The sequence below is a fragment of the Purpureocillium takamizusanense genome, chromosome 9 (genome assembly GCF_022605165.1).
Source record: "Purpureocillium takamizusanense chromosome 9, complete sequence".
Taxonomy (NCBI): domain Eukaryota; kingdom Fungi; phylum Ascomycota; class Sordariomycetes; order Hypocreales; family Ophiocordycipitaceae; genus Purpureocillium; species Purpureocillium takamizusanense.
Window position 1 is genome coordinate 1,946,917 of NC_063076.1, and position 22,812 is coordinate 1,969,728.

Genomic DNA, 22,812 nt, shown 5'->3' on the forward strand with positions numbered 1-22,812 from the left:
GGCGGCCTTTTGCACGTTGGGGCAAGGTACATACGCGATATATGCGCGACAAAGGATCCTCCTCCCGGCGCCGCGCGGCGGCAATTCGACTTTTGAACGCCTGGGCACTAGAAAAAGGCAAAGGGGCCGGCATCTTTGATAGTCGGCTCTGCTCCCGCTCACGGCTCGGCGCCGGCGGAGGATGCCATGGCATGGCTTGTCCATCTTGTCATGTCGGGTTCGGAGGGAGGGTAGCACGGCATCAGGCCATTTTGTGCGCTCCGGCCAGCCGCTCGCCGTGAGCTAGTTACTACTAGCACCAAGCATGGAGTACAGTATTGCAGACAGACAAGGCAGGGTCTCGGGATGAGCAACAAGTGCTTTGTTCCCCCTCTCGCTTCGCGGCGGGTGTCAAACTCAAAAAGGGACGGGGGGGCCGGTCGTGCGTTTTCAGGGAGTCGCCTCGACGACCGGGGGGGGGAGGGGTTGGCAAAGGGGCCTGGCCTGGGCCTTTGCTTTGGGTGGTTCATTCTTTCAGAAGAGTCTTTTTTATTTTTATTGTTGTCTCGGGCCTCCTCCTTTTCCGTTTCCCTCGCTCCTCCCTTCTTGTGTGTGTTTGTCCCTCTCGGTTCGGCTGCCATCGCGGTAAACCCCCCGGCGGTCTACAGAGGTAACTAACAGCCAGCCAGAAGAGAAAGTCACTCTCCTACTAAGCGCCTTCGCCACCACCACCACCACCAGTACAACAAACAGCCCTTGTCCGTCCTCTTATCAATCACGCCTCCTACCAGTAGTACCTTCACAGCGTCGGCTACTGCTGCCGGGACCGGGGCCCGCCAACTAGCAGCCCGCCCAGGACGTTCCCGCTTTAGGCATCGCTCGGTCGCCATCCGTCATTTCGTCATAGCCCGTCGTCGACTAAGAATTACGCGTTATTCGCCCCCTTCCCGCCAACCAACAGCACCAACTGGAACTTTAATAAGGCACGCCCACTGTACGCCGCCGCCGCCGCCGCCGCCGCCGTGGTGCTAGAAGCTTACCTGGTGGTGCTAGAAGCTGGAGCCCGCGCGGTACCTGCGACTGCCTACTACAGTAGAGTTGCAAAGGCCAGCTCTCGCCATCCCCCCACCACCAGGCAGTGGAGGCCACCACCACCACCACTACCTCCACCACCACCAGTCCACCACCTCCACCACTGGGCTACTACAAGCACTTCCAGTTTACCTTACCAGGTACCTTCACCCACGCACCGCCTGGCCCCGTTATTGTTAGTGCTCCCGTCCGTTTCTTCCAGAACCCCCCCCCCTCCTACTCATCCTCCGTTTTCGCCATCCACCACCCTCCTCCTCTCGACAGCGCACCCATCCATCGTCGCGCAGACGCACACAGCCTCTGCATACCGCCGGACCTCTCCCGCGCAGGCTCTGTCCGCTGCGTCGCACTGCATTGACGACGCTGTTGTTTTGGTTGTCGTCGCCGCCGCCGCCGTCACCGTCGCACCTCCTCGCCTTCGTCGCCTCGCAACGCGCGCATCTCGGCCGCCGTCATGCCCGGCTCCTCGACATGGGCGTGGTCCAAGAGCACGCGCATCAAGGTGATGCTCATCATCGACACGGCCTTCTTCCTCCTCGAGCTCATTGTCGGCTTCCTCGCCCACTCGCTGGCCCTGACCGCCGATGCCTTTCACATGGTTCGTCGTCGCCCTGTGCAACCACGCGCCGCCTCGCTGCTAACCTCCTCGTCACCACTTGCTCGGCACAGCTCAACGATATCATCTCGCTCTTCATCGGTCTCTGGGCTGTCGTCGCCGCGCAAAAAGAAACCACAGACGAATACACCTTTGGCGTACGCTACAACAAGTCCTCCCCCTCTACCGCACCGCTTCATACTGACAGACCTCGCAGTGGGTTCGTGCCGAGATATTAGGTGCCTTCTTCAACGCCGTCTTCCTCATTGCTCTCTGTGTCTCCATTATTCTTGAGGCTCTCACCCGCTTCGTCGAGCCTCCCGAGATCAACAACCCCAAGCTCATCCTTATCGTCGGCTGCGCCGGACTCTTCTCCAACCTCCTGGGCTTCGTCGTCCTCGGCGGCCATGGACATTCCCACGACCACGACCACGACCACGATGGCGAGGGCCATGATCACGCCCACGGCGAGCACTCCCATGACCACTCCCACGTCAACGATGCCGAGGAGGGTAGGGCCGGTAGAGACATTTGCTCCGAGGTTGCCGACGAGAGCGGCAACGTTAACGATGTCCTTCCCGAGGTCGTTGTCAGGAGGGCAACCAGGGATGGATGTGGTGCTGACAGCCCCGAGACCACCCGCCGAATTCGCTTCGGAGACGACGCCCAAGGCCGAGATGAATCCAACACGCGTGGCAGCCGCGTCTCGGCCCAGTCCCGCGGCCGCGTTCGCCGTCGGTCCAGTAAGAGCGGCCATTCGCGCTTTGCCAGCATCGAGGACATGAGCATCCATCCAGCCAGCTTCCGCCAGGACATTATCGCTGCTAGTCTCGCCGCTTCGTCCAACGCTCCTGTCGAGGAGACCGAGAGCGGCGAGGATTCGGCTCTGGCAGATTCGGAGAACGACGCCAATGAGTCGTCCCCGCTCCTTAAGGACAGCAACGCGGCCGGCAACAACGGCACCATTGCTCACAAGTCGCACTCTCACTCGACGTCCACCACATGGAGACGTCGCGCGCGACGCGACTCGAGCGTCCACGAAGGGCACAACCACACCATGCCCCGCAAGCCTGGTTCCAAGGCCAGCGGCCACAGCCACGCCGACATGGGCATGAATGCCATGATGCTTCATGTCCTCGGCGATGCCCTGGGCAACGTCGGCGTCATCATCACCGCTCTCATCATCTGGCTTACCGACTGGCCCGGCAAGATATACGCCGATCCGACCGTCTCGCTTTTCATCACCGCCATCATCCTCAAGACATCGATCCCCCTCACCCTCGCCACCGCCCGCGTTCTTCTCCAGGCGACCCCCGAAAACATTTGCATTCAGGATATTCGCCAGGACATTGAGCGCCTGCCTGGTGTCGTCAGCTGCCACCATATCCACGTCTGGCAGCTCTCCGACACCAAGATCGTGGCCAGCTTGCACCTCCAGGTCTCCTTCCCCATCAACACGCACAGCGGCGAAAAGTACATGCAGCTGGCAAAGCGAGCCAGAAAGTGTCTCCACGGCTATGGCATCCACAGCGCCACCATCCAGCCTGAGTTCTGCCTGGATCAGAAGCATCAACAAGAGCACGACGCCGCTGCCCTGTCGCTTGATGGCGCTGTCGCCGATGGTCCCGCCGATGCCGCCTGCCTGCTTGAATGTGTGGACGACTGCGAGGCACAGGGCTGCTGTACACAGGACACAGCGTCCAAGGCTTCGTCAACGCGACGCGGCAGTGACTCCTCACACGGCGAGGCCCATCCGCAGTCGTAGAGCGACGATAGCCATCCACGGATTTTCAATATGGAGATGGGCGGGTAGACGGTCCCGCCACCTGTGTGATTATATGCCTGTCTCGCGACCCGCGAGCAGGCCCCCCCGCATCAGGGCATGGAGCGTACAGTTCTTCGACCTCTCATGAGTTCCCTTAATATGGTACACCCGGGTATCTTGTAACGGTTTGGCGTTGGTCGGGTTTGCACATATATCTCATCGGAGACGGGAAAAGTTGGGTGTGGAGCAGCAGCGCACGACGGGTGCCTCTTGGGTTTATGTTCTTTCTTTTCCTTTGTCTGAAGCGTCTGGTCAAGGTGAACGAGCGTCGTAGAAAGGTACACCTGGAATCTATTCTCTGTATTACCAGTGGCTTTTCCAGTCCCCGGTGCCGTGCTGCTGGTGCTCTCGTTGAGGCGTCTCTCAACTACTACTATTATCAACCCGCAGTGCCCAAAAGGTGTCTGAGCTGCCCAGTCTGTTGCGCTGCGGGAAATACACTCTTATTTCCCAATATCGACCGACCTGCGATGTCGTCTGCGTGGAGTAGGGGGTAGACGGGTAGCTCGTCGCTCAGCCCATCCATACGTTTGCTTGCCGGCTTGTTTGGCTGGGCCCTGGATGGCTGTTGCTGTTGCTGTTGCTGTTGCTGTTGCGGGCGAGCTGGCGTTGAGTGCCACCGGAGGAGCAGGCAGCCTGGCGACGTCGAGGGACAAGCAGGAAGGAGGGCAGGCAGGCAGACACAGAGACAGATGGGCAGACGGACATATAGATGGCACAATTGTCCGTCTACTGGGGCACACACGCACGCATCAGCGTCCGCCGATGACCTCGTTGGCTGTGCCCTCGTCACATCACACACATATAGCATCTCAGTTACAAAGCCCAGAAAGAGAGCAGGCAGTAGTTATCTCCTCGCTCAAAAAAGTCTGTCATCTCTCCACGCCCCCATCCCCCCCATTCAATCATGAGGGGTCGTTTCCGAAGCTTCGTCATCATCGTCCATCGCGCAGTGCCAACGACTTGCATACACGGGTCTACACCACGAGCACTCACGCCCAGAGCGCTTCGAGCGCGCGCGTAGCCCGTTAGTAGTTTCCAGGCTTGCGACATCCATTTTAGCTTTTCGGATCTTTTGTATAACGTCTATAGATTATCGACTAAACACGATGTTGTAGCTGCAGCGGGGTACGTATGTGTGTAGTCAAGGGACAGGCAGACCACTGGACTTCTCGGAACAAAACCGCAAATCTCGGCAAGTCGACGTCGCTCAGCTAACTCGCAGGGATCTTATCCCATCAGGCTCCAGACACACACGTCTTTCACAAGAGCAAAGCGCAACCTGGTGAAGCGAGACGGCCAGGTGCTCCAGCGGGCAGTTAAAGGAAAGGGGATTCCGAGGATATCACCTCCGGCCGTATCCGACATTGTCCAATTCTGTCTCTGTAGAACGCTGAAATTACCCGCCTAGCCTTTGCTTACCCTTTCATTCGTACGAAGTACATCTGTCACATGGCAATATATCGACTCCTTGCGTACAATGAGCGAGCGGCGGTTCACAGAACCAGGGCCATCGCTGCAGTAGTGTAACACGGGGCCTTGGCTGCAGGGCTTCCTCTTGGGGATGGACAGGCACGTCTGCTAACACGAGTTGCGAGAAACAACACACGAGCAGCCAGATGCAACTCTCACTCTCTGCGAGCGTGACGGACAGGGGACGTTCACGACTGCCTTGGCCCCTGACTATCAGGAGAGGTGCGTACCACCAGAACCAATGACGAATCCAATGCGCCATCTTTACGTTGACCGGGGCTGATAGCTCCCCCTATCCGGCTCCTGGACATCACGGGCCTCGGCGAGGGGTACAACGACGGCGCCGCCGGACCAGCCGCTGGGATGAATCGTGGTGCATCAGATCAGATCGAGGCAACCGCCGAACTCACGCCCAGCCTCTGAGCCGGCGAGTCGCCCGTCGAGGTCCTCTGCACAGGCGAGCATTCTAAATTGCACAATGCGCCCCGAAACCCAATCGTATTGTGCCTGGTATCGGCGGATGCAGACATGGGCTGCGGAGGCCAAACTGGTGCTGCTGTGGCCGGCGAGGTGGCTGGGACGGGTTGGCGAGGCAGGGCTTATTTCGGTGACCTGCAGCGATTAGCGGGTTCGTGGCTTGAGGTTTCATTGCACTGCTGCGTTGGCAAGGAGGCTCTGCTATCGTCCTGAATGAATGGCCTGGTCCATCAGCCCGTCTCGGCAAAATTGCATCAAAGTAACAGGACTACTGACGCAGCCAAGCAGGCCGATCATGCTCGTATGTGTTTGTTTGTTTGTTGACGACAACATGACGGGTGGCCCACAGATGAGGCCGGGGAGCGCCAGGCCCGGGCTCCTGTTGCATGTTTTTGCCTGTTGCACGCGTTGTGCACGCGTAGATTGGTTTCGTGGCGTTGAATCATGACACCCTCCGCCTTGCCAGCCATCCAATGTCGCCATGTGGCGGCAACCTCGCTCCTTTGGAACGGGCCCGGTTTGGTGGCCCAGATCGATCTTGGGGGGGTCAAAGCTAGGCGGCCAGCGTGGTCGTTGTTTGTTGATGTTTGACGGGAGCCCGTCCCAACGGCACGGCACGGCACGGCACCGTATTGTGTTGTTGCGACGCGATGGTGCGAGACCCAACACAACCGATCTCTTCCTCTTCGACAACATCGCCGCAACCCCGCGCCGGGCCGGCCTGTTCGGCTAGTACTCAGCATGTGCAGCAGCAGCGCCATGCAGAAGGCAGCCGTTCAAGGTTCAACCCGCAATGTCTCGCACAACCCCGCGTGTCGAGAAACTTGGGGAGACCTCCGCCCCCAGGTCACCACCCACTGGCCAGCAACTTGCCTCTTTCGTACAATTGGACGTTGGATCAATGCTCGCTCGCTGTCCAGCTGAACTGAAGGTCCGTCGGTTTGTCGATCGCCGACTCCGCAGCCGCCAGTTCGTCTGCTCGTTTGTCCAAGCTCGGCGTCTCAGCTGGCCTCTAAACCCCATGGAGCCAACGAGCATCCGAGGATGCCTGTCTGCAGTCGGCGCCATTGACCTCGAAGGATTCCCGCCCCGTCGGCGCTTACACTTGGCCTTGCGCAATGCCTCTCCGTTTCAAGGTCTTGGGCCATGCACGGCAAGCAGCCCAGCCACGGCGGCCTCCCCTGTCCAGGCCTGCGTGTGGAACTGAATATGGACAATGACCCCGTCGTTAGCGTCGCGGCGATGAACGACAATGCTCGCCAATTGCCATATTCTGCGCATGACTGGCGCCGCGGATCGTGCATTTCTGTCAGCAATCGCACTTTGGGGTGGACGGCTGGCGCCGACCCCGCGCCATAGACTGCCTTCTGCCTTGCGTCTGAACACCAGCCACACCTCGAGAGGCAGGCGCATTGCCATGATGTTGAAGATGCTAATGTTCCCAATGCCCGTGGTTCGTCGTCTGGGTCCCTGCCTGATGGAGGGACGGGATGGGATGCCTGTCACAATGACTCGGCCCTTCGTTCGCTGGCTCGTGGCGCATCCCGTCAGCCATGGCATCCGTGTCCAACCCAGGTTTGTCGTCGTACCCCTCGTTTCTCTGGACATGAATGAGAAGTGGCACTGCTGCAAGAGGCGAGTCTCTCCGCGTTTCGCCACCTCTTCCCTTGAACTCCTTCGGATTTCCGGTGAGGCGGGTTCCGGACTCCAGGGGAAGTCAGGACGGTACCGCTTCAGGGCCTGACAACGTCATGAGCATGCGAATGGAGCTTGAAAGGGGTGCGGCACGTCTCTACCCAGCAGTGGAAGATGACTTTCTGACATGCAGTCTGTGGGCTGGCTAGCGGGACGTCTCCCAAAAGGGGGCATATTCGTCCTCAAAAACAATCGCAAAGGCACTGTACCACCTCATGGTTGTCTCCAGGGACCTCGACTTCACAGTCGCTCAGAGCATTCCGATTCGACATGGCAGGCGCGCCCTCTGTCTGACTGCCAGGCGTGTCCTATCCCGCCCCTCCAACAGCGATGCCACATCTGGCGGCGTTGGCGTCAAGCAAAGACGCCGTCGGCGGTGCCGAGAGGCGCTTCGAAAATAGTAGCAGCAGCATCTTCTCCGCAACAGCCTGCTAACCCATGAGTAGTCCTCCTCCGAGACCAGGGGGGAGGCAGTAGTGAAGAACAGGCTCGCGGCCTTGGCAACACCCCGTACTTGTAGTAGTGAGCCCTTGGAGCTGGGTGGGAAGCTGACGGAGTAGTCAGTATGTAGTTGGCATTGCTGCATTTGCGGCTGCAGGTCGCCAATCCGATCATCCCCAATCGCCATTGACCATTTGCGCGGCGGTTTCGCGTCCTCTTACAGCTTCCAGCTCCGCGCTCGTCTCCTCCCTTCCCCTAACCCGACTCAGTGAAGCACGGGGGGCGCATCCCGGCCGCAGCTGCATCTGCGGACACGTCTGCGGTCCTGTATCACGGCTGCGCCGGCTCGCAATTTTCCTTCGGGGGTCCGCAGGTGAGGGTCGCCAGGCCTTGGATTATATAGCCATGTGGTCATTGGCGTGCGGCCGGACCAGCACTGCCAATGTGGGACGACGGAGCGGTGCATGGCGTCGCGAAACTGCCGCACGACCCACAGGGCCCGGAAGGCTCCCGCATCGTGAGCAGGCGGTCACGGTGGTCGTCGAAGCGCGATGGCATCGAGCCGTCTCTCCGCGGGCGACAGATGGCGGACACGAGCCCGTCAGTGCAGCATCCCGAACGCCGTATGTGGGCTTCCAGAGGCGGATTCTCTCCATCAGGAGCCCCGGCGCGCACACGCCACCAGCGCTGGGCCGGGTGTCCACAGGCACGCGACGTAGCGTCGGCAGCTCTGTTGCGAGGTGCGTCGTTAGTTGATCCATTTGATGGACTAAAGTAGGCTGCCTCCCGGAAACTGGGTACGGTCAGGATGAATGTCAAATGCACCCACCGTACGTACTTACCACATACGTACGGAGAATAGAGGATTCCACCAGCATATATACGTACGTACTAATTAGTACTATCAGTTGTAGGAGAATAAATTCATGTGGGACCAGCCATCGCAGACGGGGCCCTGGAGTTGATGCCGACAGTAGACATGATGTGAAGTCTGGAATTGTTGGGTAGTCGACAGCAGCCACAGTGACAGTGGCATGTCGGACCCAGAGGAGCACGAACCCCCAGAGGGTGGAATTGAACGGGGCGCTGCAGGCCGACTCATGACGTAGGACACTTTGACAATGCTGCCGGAAGAAGGACAGGGCAGAGCTTGGGCGGATATGCTGCACTCCGGTTGTCATCTCGGCGGACAAGGGATGGGTGCTCTGTGTCCTGGTGCGAGTGACCACCACTTCCCGGGTGCGGCGCACGACGGGTGTTGCATCCCAAGGCAGCCGTTCGGCACCGATTTCGGGATATGCCTCCTTGGGCAATGCGAGCGAGTAATAAGTTGGCAGGAGGGCGTTGGGACACGGCGCGGCGGCAATTTCAAGAGGCAACACGCACGGTTTCGCGGCGCCCTGTGCGCGCGGAGGACGGGCGGTGGTTGACACGACTCGGGTCCAGGGACGAAGGGGAAAGCACCGCAGCAAGGGGAGGGCCCCCAAATGTGTCTTGCGCGGGGAGTGGGCAAAGCGAAGAAAGGCCAAAATGCAGGGCAGCGCGTTGAAACCATGGAGGTGACGAGAACTTCCACCTCAGAGGTCCTGGTAAGATAAAAAGGGTTGAGGGGCATCTCGAACGGCGGAGGCAAGAGGCTCAGACAGACGGCCTGGTCCCTCTTGCCTGCCTGGGGATGCAAGCTGCGAATGAAGCACTAACACGGCGGAACGGCATGGGGAGTCCACCAACGACAAAGGTGTTGGGTACCGAAGGTAGTACATGTACTTACCAAGGTACTAGCCCTGGGTTGAGTGCCTACAACAAGATTCATGGAGAATGGACTTGAATGTTCCAGCCAGAGCCGCAACGCACTACAGTGGCCTAATACTGAGACGGTCATTATGACAGGGGCGTAGTAGGAGCAGCTGCGGTGCATAGGTAGGTATGCGTTGGGGCCAGAGAGTTGCAGCGCGTCAACAGGTAAGATAATAAAGCCTGCCTGTGTGTGGTACCTTGAACGCTAGGTAAGGTACCTAGGTACTCAGATACCCGGCCATGCCCTAACCGCGAGCGCCCAATCGTTGCAATTCAACAGACGAACGCCTCGGCAAGGTACCCTGGCTGGTTCCCGGATACATGTCAAGTAGAAACTGACCTGCGACGTATAATTGTTCGGACAGCGAGGGAAGACAGCCACAAAAGAAAGTGACACCAAATCCTTGGACTGAATAAACAAATTTGCAATCGACCGATCCCTGGGCATCCCATCGTTCATGGCAAAAAGTAAGGGACGGGTGTGTCGAGCGGCGTGCGAAACAGGGCAAATCCCAAAGTTCTATACTAGGATAGGGTACCTAGATACCTTAGTAGGTAGGTACGTAGATACCGGCCTTGGCCCGATCGACAGGAGGCTGGCGCGCGAGCCGAGAGCGGGCAACAGGCTGGAAGCAATCAAGCAAGCGAAACCCGCACCAGGGGAGAGAGAGCATCATGATTTACTACTGCTACTACTACGAACCAACCTGCCGCCCCGACTGCAGGGTCTGCAGGGTCTGATGACTGACTGACTGACAGTGAGCCAGACAGACCCCAGGCAAAGCGACGCCTCAACTCGCCTGCGTCAGGTACCCGCAACACTGTGCCCTGCGCCGGGGGGGGGACACGCAGGTCGTCCCACGAGCCGATTCGATGACAAGGAGAGAGAGGTGCGCCGCCCGCCGCGATAGTATATACGAGTTACATACAACATTCATTCGCCGCCGACGCCGCCTTTGTGCATGACGTGAGACCCCCGACTGAGAGAAGCCGTTGGCCCGGCTGGACGGAGGAGGGGTGGAGGGAATGGTCGCGCAACAGACGAGGAGGACGGTCTTGTCTTGGGAGGGTCCTAATAACGCGCTCACCAGCCAGCATGTGCGCGCGCTCGCGTGTTTGTGCGCAGCAACAGCAGTGGCAGCAGTGGCAGCAGTGGCAGCAAACTTGAAGCGGGCTCGATGCAGCGAATCTTGCCTTGCGGCCGCCCGTCTGTCTACCCGCCGCCCATTGAGCCGTGTTTCACTCACACAGCAGCCAGCCGCAAACAAGGCGGGTTCGCCTGACGCACGGCGTCCGGTAGCCCCCAACGGGGGCCGTCGTCAGTCAGTCAGTCGGCTGTGCTCCCTACTCAACAAGTCTATCAGATGGGCCAAAAATGACAGCGACATACTACTTCTAGTACATGTAGGGCGAGCGGGCGCGCGCCGACCGACTCTCCGGGTGCTGCGAGAGCCGGCTACTACGTGCTACAACGTAGTACCTATTGTAGTCGTCCAATTATGATGCCTGTGCACGGCGGCATGTCCAAGTCAAAGTGGAAGCAAGGCTCGGGTCGTCGAATTTACGCACACCCAGGCCGTGTCGTCTCGTCACCACACGCCTCCGCAAATCGGTAGCCCGGCGATGAAGTTTTTTTTCTTCTCTGTTCTGTCCCCTCTTCCATCTTTCCTTCTTCTCTAGTAGTAGTAGTACTACTCCTTGTCGCCCCCCAAGCAGTCCCCTCTTTCGTCCCCAACCACGGAGAATGTCGTCGGTAAAAAAGATTTTTCTGCCCCGTTGCCGCGCAGTCGGAGGTTGAGAGGGAAGAGAGAAAGAGGGGGGGAGGGTTTCGCCGTCGCCACGCTTATTACTACGTTGTTTGCCAGGGTCTGGGCGGTGGATAAGACCCCGGCGGGCGGGCGGGCGGGCGGGCGGGCGTTGGCAATAGTAAAGTGCTATGCGTCTCGCGCGGCAGTGGTTTAATTCCAATGGAGGTGTCCACGCCCCTCTGGCGGCCGGCTGGGTTTCGGGATGGGGAATCAGACGTGCAGGAGGAGTAGTATTAGTATTAGTAGTAGTGGTACTGCTACTAAGGAGCTGTTCCGAGTCGCGTGCTGGACGCGGTAGGCGAAAGCGGGAACGGAGGAGGCGTGTGGCCAGAAGGCGCCTCGGCATTGCTGGCCTGGCGCGCTTGGTGTCTCCATGGCGCTTCACATACATGTACACTTTTTGTGTCCGATGGGGAGAATGTTCGTGCGTGCACATCAATCCAAAGGGGGCCTTGACGCAGTTGCTGGGTCAATCTTTGCTGCACCTGCGGCAAGCCCGGGTCCAGCTCCAGCTCCAGCTCCAGCTCCGGACCCTGTCGACGGTGAGTTGTGGCGTGCGTTGCACGTAGTTCGTTTACGCGGTACCATGCTTCGTGCATTTCTTATCAAGTACCGTCACCGATAATGAAACGCTGACATTTTGCCAATGAACGCACCAGCCACCATGGCACAAATCTGAATCGCCCAAAGAGGAAAACAATTCAAGATTCGCCGTCCAACCACGTCGCGCCAAACGCACACCAGCCACGACATGTGGCGTAGCAGCCCACCAAGTTGTGCGCCATGCCGTGCATGCCAACATGCCCCCCCCCCCCTCTTTGGGCCGGTGCATCTTGCCGTGCAACCATAATTAGTGCTGTGGCGCGCCTTACCACCCTGGGAAGTCTTCCAGAATAGTCCCCGCTATGCCAGTGTGGAGCGGTCCGCCTGCCGCCCCCCATGCGTCTCCATCTCACGATGCCCTCACAAGGTTTTTGTGCCCAGGAGGACCCTTATCACTGCTACGTACTAGTAGTAGTAGTCTAGTGCGTACGCGCAGAGGACCACTTGCAGGCACCCCGGGGCAGAGTGGGCGACGATGAGCGACAGGCCAGACGTCGCAGTAGGAGGAGCCCGCAGTGCGTAGTGCGGCGTGGTCCTTGTCAAAGGCCCTGCTCTTGATCCATCGCCAGGGTGATCTGCTTGGCCGAGATGGGGTCGCTCGAGTCGGTTGTTGAACCAACAACGGACAGGCATTTGCAATTTTTTCCCTTCTTCCTTCCTTCTTTTCTCCTGGCGCGCCGCCGGATGATTGGCTCCCCAGTCTTCCGCCCCGGCCTGTCTCGAGCTCCCCCTTTCCCTTGTCCTCCGTCACGGTTTGACAGTCACCCCTCCCCTTTTCCCATGAGGCACCGCGTGGTCCTGCCGTGGGTACGCGTCAGGTGGATGGATGGTTCGCGGTCCACTGACAGACAGGTCGGTCGAGAACCCGCTGATCAGCAGGCGCTGCGCCGACAGGGTGTTGTTGCGGCGGCAGCGGAGGCGAGCGGGCGACAAGAGGGCGCCATGCTCGTCGTCATTGCCTGTCCGTGGCACGGCCAGGTTGTCATTGGTGGTGTTTGTGGGCTCGTCACTTGTGCTTCCAAGTGCATTCATATGTACGTACAAATACTCCAAGTACCCTACGGGGGGGGGGCGGCCAAAGGAGCCGCTGGATGGATCCATCTGCAAGAGTGGTAATTATAAGAGGACCCTGAAGCAAGGGCGGCGTGCTGATAGTTGTACCTGGCAGCAACTGCAATCTGCCCCCCAACGAGCGGGGGTGCTTAACGCGTCCTGCGAGCGGCTGCGGCAACAGATACGCAAGGTGCTAAGGTACGCACTTCTTAAATCCATACATACGTCTCACTCGCGGCGGGGAGGCTGATATTTGACACCGGCACTGACACATAGCACCCCGTGTGGGAGTGCTTGCAGGCAGGCATACATATGCATTAGTAGGTATTGCAGAAGAGCACTGACTTACTGAGCGAGCGCCCCAGCCCACGCCCTCCTCCGTCACACGAGACGGACGGCCATTGTGTGTAACTGCGTTAGTACGTTAGTACTCCGTAACTACCTTGGCCCTCATTTCGGGTCCGCGGGTGGGGCGAAACATTCCACTCTTTTTTTTCTCCCCTGCCCTGGTCCTCTTGTCTGCCTTGCCTGCCTGTGTCGAGCACAGAAGCAAACATGCATTCGATTTCAATTGTGCATGGCCGAATGAACGACAAGGACGAGGCGGCCCTGCATGGATGCTCAACCACGGCACCCGCGTGCCTCCTGTCAGCAACCCCGGCCAGGGAACTGCGTCATGCACCAGCAGGGAATCTCGTCCCTGCCTTGGTCTGTAGGTAGCAGAGACGTTTTGCTTTGCCTGCAGGCACAAGTTGGGATCATTGTCTTTAAAGATCTCGTCGGGCTGCGCACGTCCTTGTGCCTACCTATAGGTACGAACTGCACTCTCCTGTTGTGCTGTCTGTCGTACCTTACATGCTCCCCATGCCGAGCTCATTTCTGGCGATGCAGGGCTGCCCGGCGGCGCGCCTCTGGAGGCGTTCCCCTGCGTCTCGAGCCGTGGAGACGCTCATCATGACACGGACGCTCCCCAATCTAGTCAGACCCAGACACGAGAGGAGCCGCCACTGCCACCAACCGAGCCGATGCATTTCGTGACTGACCTGCCCGGCGGGCATCAGACAGCATTCGTCATTGTTCACAAGTCGCAGCATGGCTTCACTTCACCCCCTCTCCTCCTGTCTACCCGCCGTACGTACCTCTTGGCCTTCCGCTCGCCCCAATCAACGCCGACAAAAGCTCGGCGGCCCACGACGGTCGGTAAATCCACCTCATCATGGGTGAATGGCGTCTTGTCCACCTCGTGGAGGGGCCTTGCGGGGCAAGCTAAGGTCAGCAGTCGGCAGGTGCCCATCCCGACCTGAATGCACCATGGCCCAGCAAATTGGTCCGTTGTGAACTACAGCATGGTGCCTACGTCACACCTTGCCATGTTGCTGAACCCGGCGGTTGCCTGCACAGTTGTCTGAGCAGACATTCATATCATCGGCCTGGTCCATCATGTGTTCCTGAACAATTTATGCCACAGATGTGGCCTTTCACTACGCACAAGCTGCATATGCAGCGGTTTCCCGGCCAAAGCTGCTCCCCATCGCTGGGTGTTCTTTTATGCCGAATTGCAGCGTGGGGAGCAACGAACAGTCACCTCCTGGATCAGACGTGGCGTCCGACCGGGTTTTGCCGGGACCACTGGTGCTGCCGGTGCTTGAGCCGCACGATTATCAAGAGCCTCTGCTGTCGATATCTCAGCCAATACGGAGTAGTCGCCTCAGTGGTTGTTCAACTGGCTCCCTAGTATGTAGAACGAGGGTATTTATAGTCGTCTACATTGAGGTTATGTGAATTGGTATGAATGCAAACCGCCGCGGCGGCCGGTGGCCTTTCGATAATCCATCGTCTAGGAATTGACTGCGACACTTGCATTTGCTTCTGTGTAACTTAGCACGTAGTCGTGCGTCGGGAGAAGTGGCCCGTACGCGTACGGGCGAGTCTGTGACCGTTCGGCCACAGACACGCTTTTCGACGCCTCAATCGGAAACACCAGCGAATTGGCCCTGCTCGCTTCGATAGCCCGACTAGTGGGTGCCCACGGCTGGCGCAGGGACTTGGCGTGACCAGGTCTGGGGCATTTCACTGCCGCCCGTGCGGACCACCGAGGCCGAGAGGTCGCGACAGCATCGCGGACGGCGTGTGTCGGCCAAGGAAAAGCCTAACCCGTCTGTCGTTTCCCTTGGCGCCACCGGGCCCTGAGGGGAAAGGATGGTACCACGTTGGCTGCTTTTGACGTGAAAACATATGCTCCGTAGACTGGTCGGCGGGGGGCAAAATGATGCATGCAGGTGCAGAGCTTATCGTTTTCTCAATCGACAAGAAGTGGTGAGGCTTTCCTCAGTTGCGCAATGGTAGCATAATTCACCAACTGGGGGTGGTAATTGAGACAAGAGCGTTTCTTTCATGACATGATCATGCAACGACGGGGAGAGGAGCCCAATCCCTCCCCATATTGATACGCAACACCATCTCTGTCTTGCGTCTGTGTGGAGAGAATTTGCGGCGAAGCTGCCTGGCCTGTGCAAATGCAAATACGTACTACTACCACCAGCAGGGGAGGGAGGGGTGGTGACGGGCGTCAGGTTGTGTTCCTGGCGGCGCCGGCCAAGGAAGTCCGCCCACGAACATAAAAATGGTGTAATGCCCCGCACCCTCGGACGGCGACGGCGACGGCAGCGCCACGAACGACCAGGAGCTTGCAGGAAAGCTCCACTAGCTCATCCGGCCACCGCGTTGTGCTGGGGCCGGGCGTTGATCGAGTTTCATACAAGGTGCGCGTCCACGTGTCTCATTGGGCAGAGCGCGTTCAGTGGGAGGCTCGTGAACTACAAAACGTGTGAGCCCATCGTGCAGGAGTCATCAAGCTAGTACAAAGTAGCAACGACGAGGACAATGGCGCTGACAGGGCCGATCTTGCTCACGTTTTCAGGTGAGTTTTGCGAAGGGGGGGCTTGTGACGATCGTACGCAGTTTGGATCCAGCCACCTCCGGCCAGAGCGGTTCGTGCGAGTGTGAAGGACGCCCATACGTAACAGAGCGATGACGACATTTGCGATTGCGGGCGCTTTGTCGGCGCCCTCTGGTACACTGTACGTACGTAGGTACTTGATGTTGACTCTCACTCTGCAATCGCGGGCAGCGTCCGTTCACCGGGTTCTGGTAGCGTGCGTCCGTTGGAGGTAGCAACGAAGCCAGATAGATGTACCTGCGAGGGGCGAGTACTCAAATGGTGGATTGGCGGAGGTTGAGACTCGCAAGGGAGTCAGTAACCGGCGGCAGGTGCGTGTCACAAGACGACCTCATTGGTAACCGGCGTGGCAGGCAGTTACGACCAGGGGAGCTCCTTCCTCTCGCAAAACGCAAACTCATAGCTCTTTTACTTGGCACCTCGCAATTTGGTGCGCAAATCACCATCCAGCAGAGCAATTTACCGGCGTGGATGCTTCGAGTGGCAATGGCATGAAAAGGGGCATGCGAAACTTAGAATCCGCATCCCGTGGCTGCTCATCATACTCGACTTTTGCGTCATGGCATGCTGATTCGCGTGTCGTGCCGTGTCGTGTCGTGTCGTGTCGTGTGTGCGGTTGATGGAATGCGGGATCCCGGCCGCCGCAGAAGTGGAGTGGAGCGCCGCGATCCCCTCGGGCCCCTCCCTCCGCACCTCATCCGTGCCTCCGCACGCACGCGTCTTGCTGACGGGTGATTGGGGAGGAGGCTCGTGGAACGTCGACACTAATTTGGGTCGGGTCCCCAGCCTCTGCTGCAACGCCAGCCAGCCAGCCAGCCAGCCAGGCTCGTTTGTCGATGACTTGCCTCGTCGCCTGTCCTGCCCTGCTTGCCTTGCTTGCCCTGCACCAGGGTTCGCCCCCGTCAGGGCAAGTGGTCGTTCCGCTCGTTCCCTGCGCATGTGCGCATGCGATGCGTGCAGCGGGCTGAACTGCAGCTCATTGATGCTCTGACGCAGCAGTGGACCGTCACGGGGATACCTTGCCACGGGTCTGAGACGGGTTCCCCTGCGTGGCCGACCTCCGCGGAGAGGATGGAGCTCGCGCGCGTGTGGGATGACGGAGGCAGGCTCGGTGTTGGACGCCGCCATTGACGCCTCGCTTCCATTGTCCGCCGGGATGCACTACCTTACGTACCTACGTCCATATACGCCCGGATGCACCAGCACGCCACGGGCAACCAGGCAGCGAGCGGGCAAAGGCGCAGACGCAGACGCAGATCACTTGAACGCAGAGCGACTCGCGGGGCGCACATACATGGACAGGTCGCTGGGTATGCGCCACTCACCGTCAGTCGCGCCTCCTACATACGAGCACGTTGAATGTCGTCGTTGCTGTTGGCTGTTGTTGTCAATGGCGGTCAACCGGCCTTGCATCGACCAGCGCAAAACACCAGTCGCCCGTCACGAAAGCCCGCGATGTGCATACAGTAGAGGCAGGCGCGGCCAGTATGATCGGCCAAGCCGGGGCCAGCAGGGCAGCTCGAGGATCTTTGCCCCGAGGAGCGACTGCGGTTGCTTTTTCAGGTGACGCTCAACTCTAGCTGGGATCAGGGTGCCGGATTCCCAGAACCGCCGTGGGCCGTGGACGTGCTGGTGCTGGTGCTGGTGCTGGTGCTGGTGCTGGTGCTGGTGCTACGACTAGCGCGGAGAAGTGCTGGAAGAGAACAAGATTTGAAACGAAAGGGGGGCCGTCGTTTTCATGGAGCAGAATGTCTGCAGCTGCTGCACGGGCGGTCCTGCACGGTTAGGCAGCGGTTGGGAATAATAGGAAAGGTACCTGTACTGTGGAGGGCAGGCACGTACCTCCTCGGTACCGCTGGTGGCGATGCACGCACTCAAAGCAAGCAATCAATGAATCAATCAAGCAAGCAAGCAACCACTCAATCACGCGTACGGCCCGCTTGGTCAGGGCCCTCGTCTCGTGGCATCCGTGTGTGCTCACAGGCCCCTCGCGGCGGCGGCGGCGGCCCCCTTGGACGCAGGCCGAGTCATCCTCCGTGCATCGTGGACGAGCAAGGGAACGGCACGAACAGGCACTCGAGACACGGGGCGTCGCTGAGGCTGGCCGGCCACGACGGGGCCGGCGGAGGGGAGCTGCTGGGCATGCTGGGGAACCCAACCTGGGTGTTGCTGTTGTTGGAGGCGGCCGGCGCCGTAGGGCAGCGCAGGACAGACGTCGCCCCCGGCGTCATTGGTCGGGAGAGGCTCATCTCGGGACACGCGCATGGGTAAATTGGGATCTCGCCAGGTCGTGCCGAAGCGCGTCCTGGCGGCCTGATTGGCTGCCACCGGCCATGGATCTGACCAGCTCGACTGCAACCCCAAAGGCAAACCGTTCGCGTGCTAGTTTCAACCATCGACGCCGTGGTGGGTTGGCATTGTTGTCGTCGCTGGCCGACTGGTGTCATAGGCTGCGGGCCTCGTCGACGGGCCGGTGAGGGGAGGGAGGTGGCTCCGTGTCGCGAGCCCTGCGAACCCGAACCCCAGCCGACAGACGATGGGGTTCAAGACACGCTTGAATGAGCAGTACACGCTTTATGGACCGCATACGGAAAACAACAAGCATACATACGTGCAAGCATACGCATAGCATCGTACGGCCCTCTTACTGTGCTGTGCTGGTGCTCTACAGTCGCAGTCTGGACCGCCGCCGACGCCGACGCCGCCCCCAGCCTCCTCCTCGATGCTGTCAGTAGCATGCAAGGCATCTGATGGATGCATGTGCCATCAACAGCCCTCGAGCAAGCCACTGAGCTGGCTTTGCCCTGTTTGGGACCCCCATGCTCCGGATGGCGGACGGTGGGCGATCAAGTGCGGCTGCACCATCGCCGCTAAATTCCCGTATGAGCAAGCATGAGGGCAACGATGCCCCGATTCGACGCTCACAAGGCAGCGGTCTTTTCGGCGACCTTGGAGGCCCAATACGTACTTCGTAGGTAGTTCGGTACATGGGCAGCCCGATAGAAATCTGATCGTGACAGCATCAAATATTCGCCAGACACGGCCGTCACATGGACTCGCTCCCGCCGAGGCCAACAGTCACAACGCTCCCGCCGTCGTGGCGGGCGATATGACATCGCGCGATCCGCTCATCCACTGACGGCGCCCGGCCAAGTCCCCACGACCTCCGCAGCCCCTGCACTGATGGGACCCGGTCCAACGGGCTACCGACGGCGCCGTGGCAAGCCTGCGGACTCGAAACGAATAGTGCCGGGTTACATTGGCACCAGCGCCCGCCATGATTTGCTCGGTGCCGGCAGCGCGGGGCCCGAGCAGGAGAGCGATATGTGACATATGTCCTGGTCTTGGAGAATTGAGTTTTGCGTGGCTTTGGAAGCGGATCGTGCGAGGCCCGTATTCTCCTTTTCGTGGCGGTAGAGGCACCGAGTGGATGGTAGCGGTGACAAGGAAACGTCATCTAACAAGACCAGGCAGCGAGTACCCGTACTCTGGGGTTCTTGTCACGCAAACCCACGCAAAACTGCGGTTGGGCACATGTGCCCCGTGGAGGAGGCGAACACTGGCACGATATTCCTGAGGAAGTGCAGACCCAAATGGAGGGCTGACCATTCGGATCTGACTGTGGGGAAAGACGAGCGGGGGGCCGCCAAATGTACCGCCGCAACTCGAGCCAGATTACCAGACATGGCACAAGGGCCCATCATCGCCCTGTGCCGGCCAGCCACGGTGCGATGAGGTCCGTTACTCATCAAGGGAAAATCTACAGCATTCATAAGAGGGTACTTTGTATCTAGGCCATCACCGCACGCAGCCGATGTATGTACACCCACTCACTCGTCCGTACTTTGAGAATACTGGGCGGGCTGGCACAATTCGATGTTTCGGCTCCGTCTTTGTGCTGCATCGCAATACCGGGTGTGGCGGACAAAGCAAGCAGGCAGGCCAGGCAGGCGACTGCAACAACGTGCACGAACGAGGAGCGTCATGTATGTACGTGTACGTACCAGTAGTGTATGCATCCGATCTGCAGAAGTGCAAAGTGCACGCAGTGAGCAGCAAAGCGTCCCCACCTCTGATGCGGATGTGGACACCTCTAAAAGCGAGTCGTTGATTAATCCGAGGGCGAACTCCAGGAACCGTGTCGTGCCGCGATGCCAGACGGGGCTGCAACACTCGACAGGGCGACAAGGAACAGAGTCCGTCTCATCCTCTGCCAGGGTGATCTGATGTGAGCGATGGAAGAATGGCAGCATCCCTTACTTCGTACCTCGCCCAAGGTTGTCACCTCTCGTCAGCACGGCGGAGCGGGCTCTGTGCAAACGGGCTGGTGTCGCTCTGCATCCTCCGAGCCAAGCCAACCAACCACAGCGGGTGTCAGTGCCCTGGAAGCGCAGGTGGTAGCAGCAGACGAACAGCTGGAGTGGAGGTTGGCACTCCCCACGCCCACCACTGCTAGTACCTTAGTAGGCAGGCAGAGAGGGCACCCGAGGTCGGGCAGGGCAAGTTGAAAATTGCCAGCAGCTCCCCGAGCCCCACAACAGGTCGCTCGCTGGCCCGAGAGCTTTGCCTGAGGCGCCTGCCCGCGCGGTTGCGGTGCGGGCATCCATCCACCACTCATAGGCCGGCTCCGCTGACAGCTCCAAGCAATTGCACCTTCAACGGCATCGCGCTCGAAACAAAACGGCCACCCTGCTGCTTGCACTCTCGACACGCATTACTCGCCGCCTTGCGCAGGGTCATCACCTGTCACCCCCTTGATTGCCACACACACACACAGAGACACACAGACAGACACAGACATATCCGCGTCCCCTTTGCATTTTACGTATCGCATCCTCGTCGGAAGAGCAGAGACGCTTGTCTGTCAAACCTGGCACGAGATTCAGAACCCCTGCTGCTACCTCCAAATTGGGGTCGCGGGCGACGACAAAGCAAAATCCGCCAAAAAAGACCAACGGCGGGTCGGCAAGCATCATCCATCATCGTGGTCCCATCGCATCGGCACCGAGACATACGCACATTGTATCGAGCGAGGCACTCAGCACCCATCCACCGAATCAACGACGCCGCCTGCAGGCTCCGGAGAGCATTGAGCAGTCGAGACGACACTGTACGACGAAGCTTTTCCATCACAGGAATCACGCGCATCGTTTTCCACTTGGGCCCTGCAGCGGCACGATCTCGCAAATCTCAATCAACCAAAAGGTCGGCGACGACAGGATAGGCGTGTGCGCGCGTTGCATGTGGTGAGTACGAAAAATCCTTGGCTTTGCGTCTGTCTATTATCCATCCGTCCCCCCATACATCCATCTTCGGCATCCAATGCATCAAATCACCGCCCACGCGGGCACGTCCACAAATCCCCCCCGGTGGCCTGTCCTGGTCTTGCACAACCCCGACGCGGCGAGCGGCGCCGTGTTGGTGGTGCATGCCACCCCCTCACACCCCCAGGCTCCCTGTACCGTACCCCCCCCCGCCATGCTCCCACTTCCACCCCCGGACCTGGATACCCACTGTATCCATCCACTGCTGCACCAGCCCAGCCCTGCCCTGCCCAGCCCAGCCCAGCCCAGCCAGCCAAGGCAAAGAAAGGCACCGCGAGAGGAGCAGGAGGAGCAGGAGGAGCGCCAGACGCGAGCAGCTGTGGCTCGTCTCGCTCGTCTCGCCCAACCACCAAAGGCCCTCCCGCCCGCACCGCACTGCACCCCTCACCCCCCCTCGTCGATGGGACCGCCAGGCCAGGCCAGGCCCCCAGCAGTAGCGCAGTAGCGCAGCACACACACTGGCCGGCGACGCGGTACGACTGCACAAGTCACTGGCCGCCCCGGTTCAGTGTCAAAGCAGGGCAGCTGGCCTGCCCGGCCGCCCAGGCCACACCCGCGCCCGAGCTGCGCGAAGCACCCCCCACCCAGACCAGACAGACACGCGTGCGAGCGCGCGCCGAGGGGACGGGAGACACCCACACACACACGCACGCACGCACGCACGCCCTCGCTGCTCCTCCTTTTCGCAAGGTACTAGACGGACGGGGCCCAGCCAGGCGGGCCACTACCACCACCACCATCACCCACACTGGGCCACGCCAGACCAGGGGCCGCCAACAGCCAGTGCTTTGCGCGTGGTGCTCCTGGCCCTGCCCCCCCTGGCCGCTGGCGCTGAGGCTGGTGCTTCCAGTGCTTGTGCGTGGGTTGTGCTGGTTCTGGTGTTGCTGCTGCTGCTGGTGCCGCTTCTACTTAGTACCTACGGAGTACTGCTGCTGCTGTTTCCGCCGCCGGTGGCCCCTGTGAGCTCCATGCTGCGAGGCGTGCATTGCATGCCCACTGCTCCTTGGCTCAGCTCGTACCCGGCCCGTTCTCTGCACTCCTGATTAAAACTATCTCTCCGCCAGTCCTTTCTCCTCTCCTCCGTCCTCTTCTTACCTTTTATCCCACCTCCCTCCTCTTCCTCCCCTTCCCCCTTCTCCCTCTTTCCCATCCATTCATTCCCTCGGCCATTCCAACTCGTCCTGACCCGTGTGAGCAGCAGGTCGGAACCGAGCCTGGCAACTGGACTGAGGAGAATCCCGCCGCCAGCGTCAACACCCGTGTCGACGCTCTCCCGGCACGATCCCCCCCTTCCTCTAAGGCCCGCTCTATAAAGGAAAGGGATCCGACGCTTCGAGTCGGCAGACAGGAATATTAAAGAAAATCGGTGGGAGACGAAGTGAATCAGGAACACCTTAGCTGGTATTTCACTTCTTCCCCTTCTCGACAAGCACCGCTTTTCTCTGCCTGCTCTCGACATCTCCACCAGCTTTTAGCTGCAACCCCAGAATTCCTCGGCGCCGAACCGAGGAATTTCGACTGCAGCCTAGCCAATCCACTTCTCCCGCTCCCTTCGTTGCCCGTCGACCCAGCGAGACGATCGAGCAGCCCTTCCCGAGCCTGGTTCAGTGTGGCACTCCATCTCGTGTGCCCGTCTGCTCCTCAGCTCTCCGGTCGCTGCCCGACACTTGCGAGATCCGGCCCAGCATCGG

The 22,812-nt window shown here is 59.7% G+C and overlaps 2 protein-coding genes across 2 annotated transcripts; one reads left to right on the forward strand and one right to left on the reverse strand.

The window, feature by feature from the left end:
- Positions 1–449: 449 nt before the first annotated feature.
- On the forward strand, positions 450–4,087 carry ZRC1 (Zinc resistance conferring protein). The gene is made up of 3 exons (XM_047991086.1): positions 450–1,669; positions 1,741–1,824; positions 1,884–4,087. Exons 1-3 carry the CDS (start codon positions 1,526–1,528, stop codon positions 3,429–3,431), a joined length of 1,776 nt encoding a protein of 591 aa, XP_047847096.1. The 5' UTR covers positions 450–1,525; the 3' UTR covers positions 3,432–4,087.
- A 2,485-nt stretch (positions 4,088–6,572) lies between these two features.
- On the reverse strand, positions 6,573–7,049 carry JDV02_009425 (uncharacterized protein; the record flags this gene model as incomplete). The annotated part of the gene is made up of 1 exon (XM_047991087.1): positions 6,573–7,049. The coding sequence occupies one exon, from the start codon at positions 7,047–7,049 to the stop codon at positions 6,573–6,575; it is 477 nt and encodes a 158-aa protein (XP_047847097.1).
- Between the last annotated feature and the right edge of the window lie 15,763 nt (positions 7,050–22,812).

Excerpts from the sequence above, each read along its gene's own strand:
- ZRC1 (XM_047991086.1), top strand. The coding sequence starts at position 1,526 with ATGCCCGGCTCCTCGACATGGGCGTGGTCCAAGAGCACGCGCATCAAG. Across the intron at positions 1,670-1,740 it reads CCGCCGATGCCTTTCACATG|CTCAACGATATCATCTCGCT; the intron begins GTTCGTCGTCGC and ends TGCTCGGCACAG. Across the intron at positions 1,825-1,883 it reads CAGACGAATACACCTTTGGC|TGGGTTCGTGCCGAGATATT; the intron begins GTACGCTACAAC and ends CAGACCTCGCAG.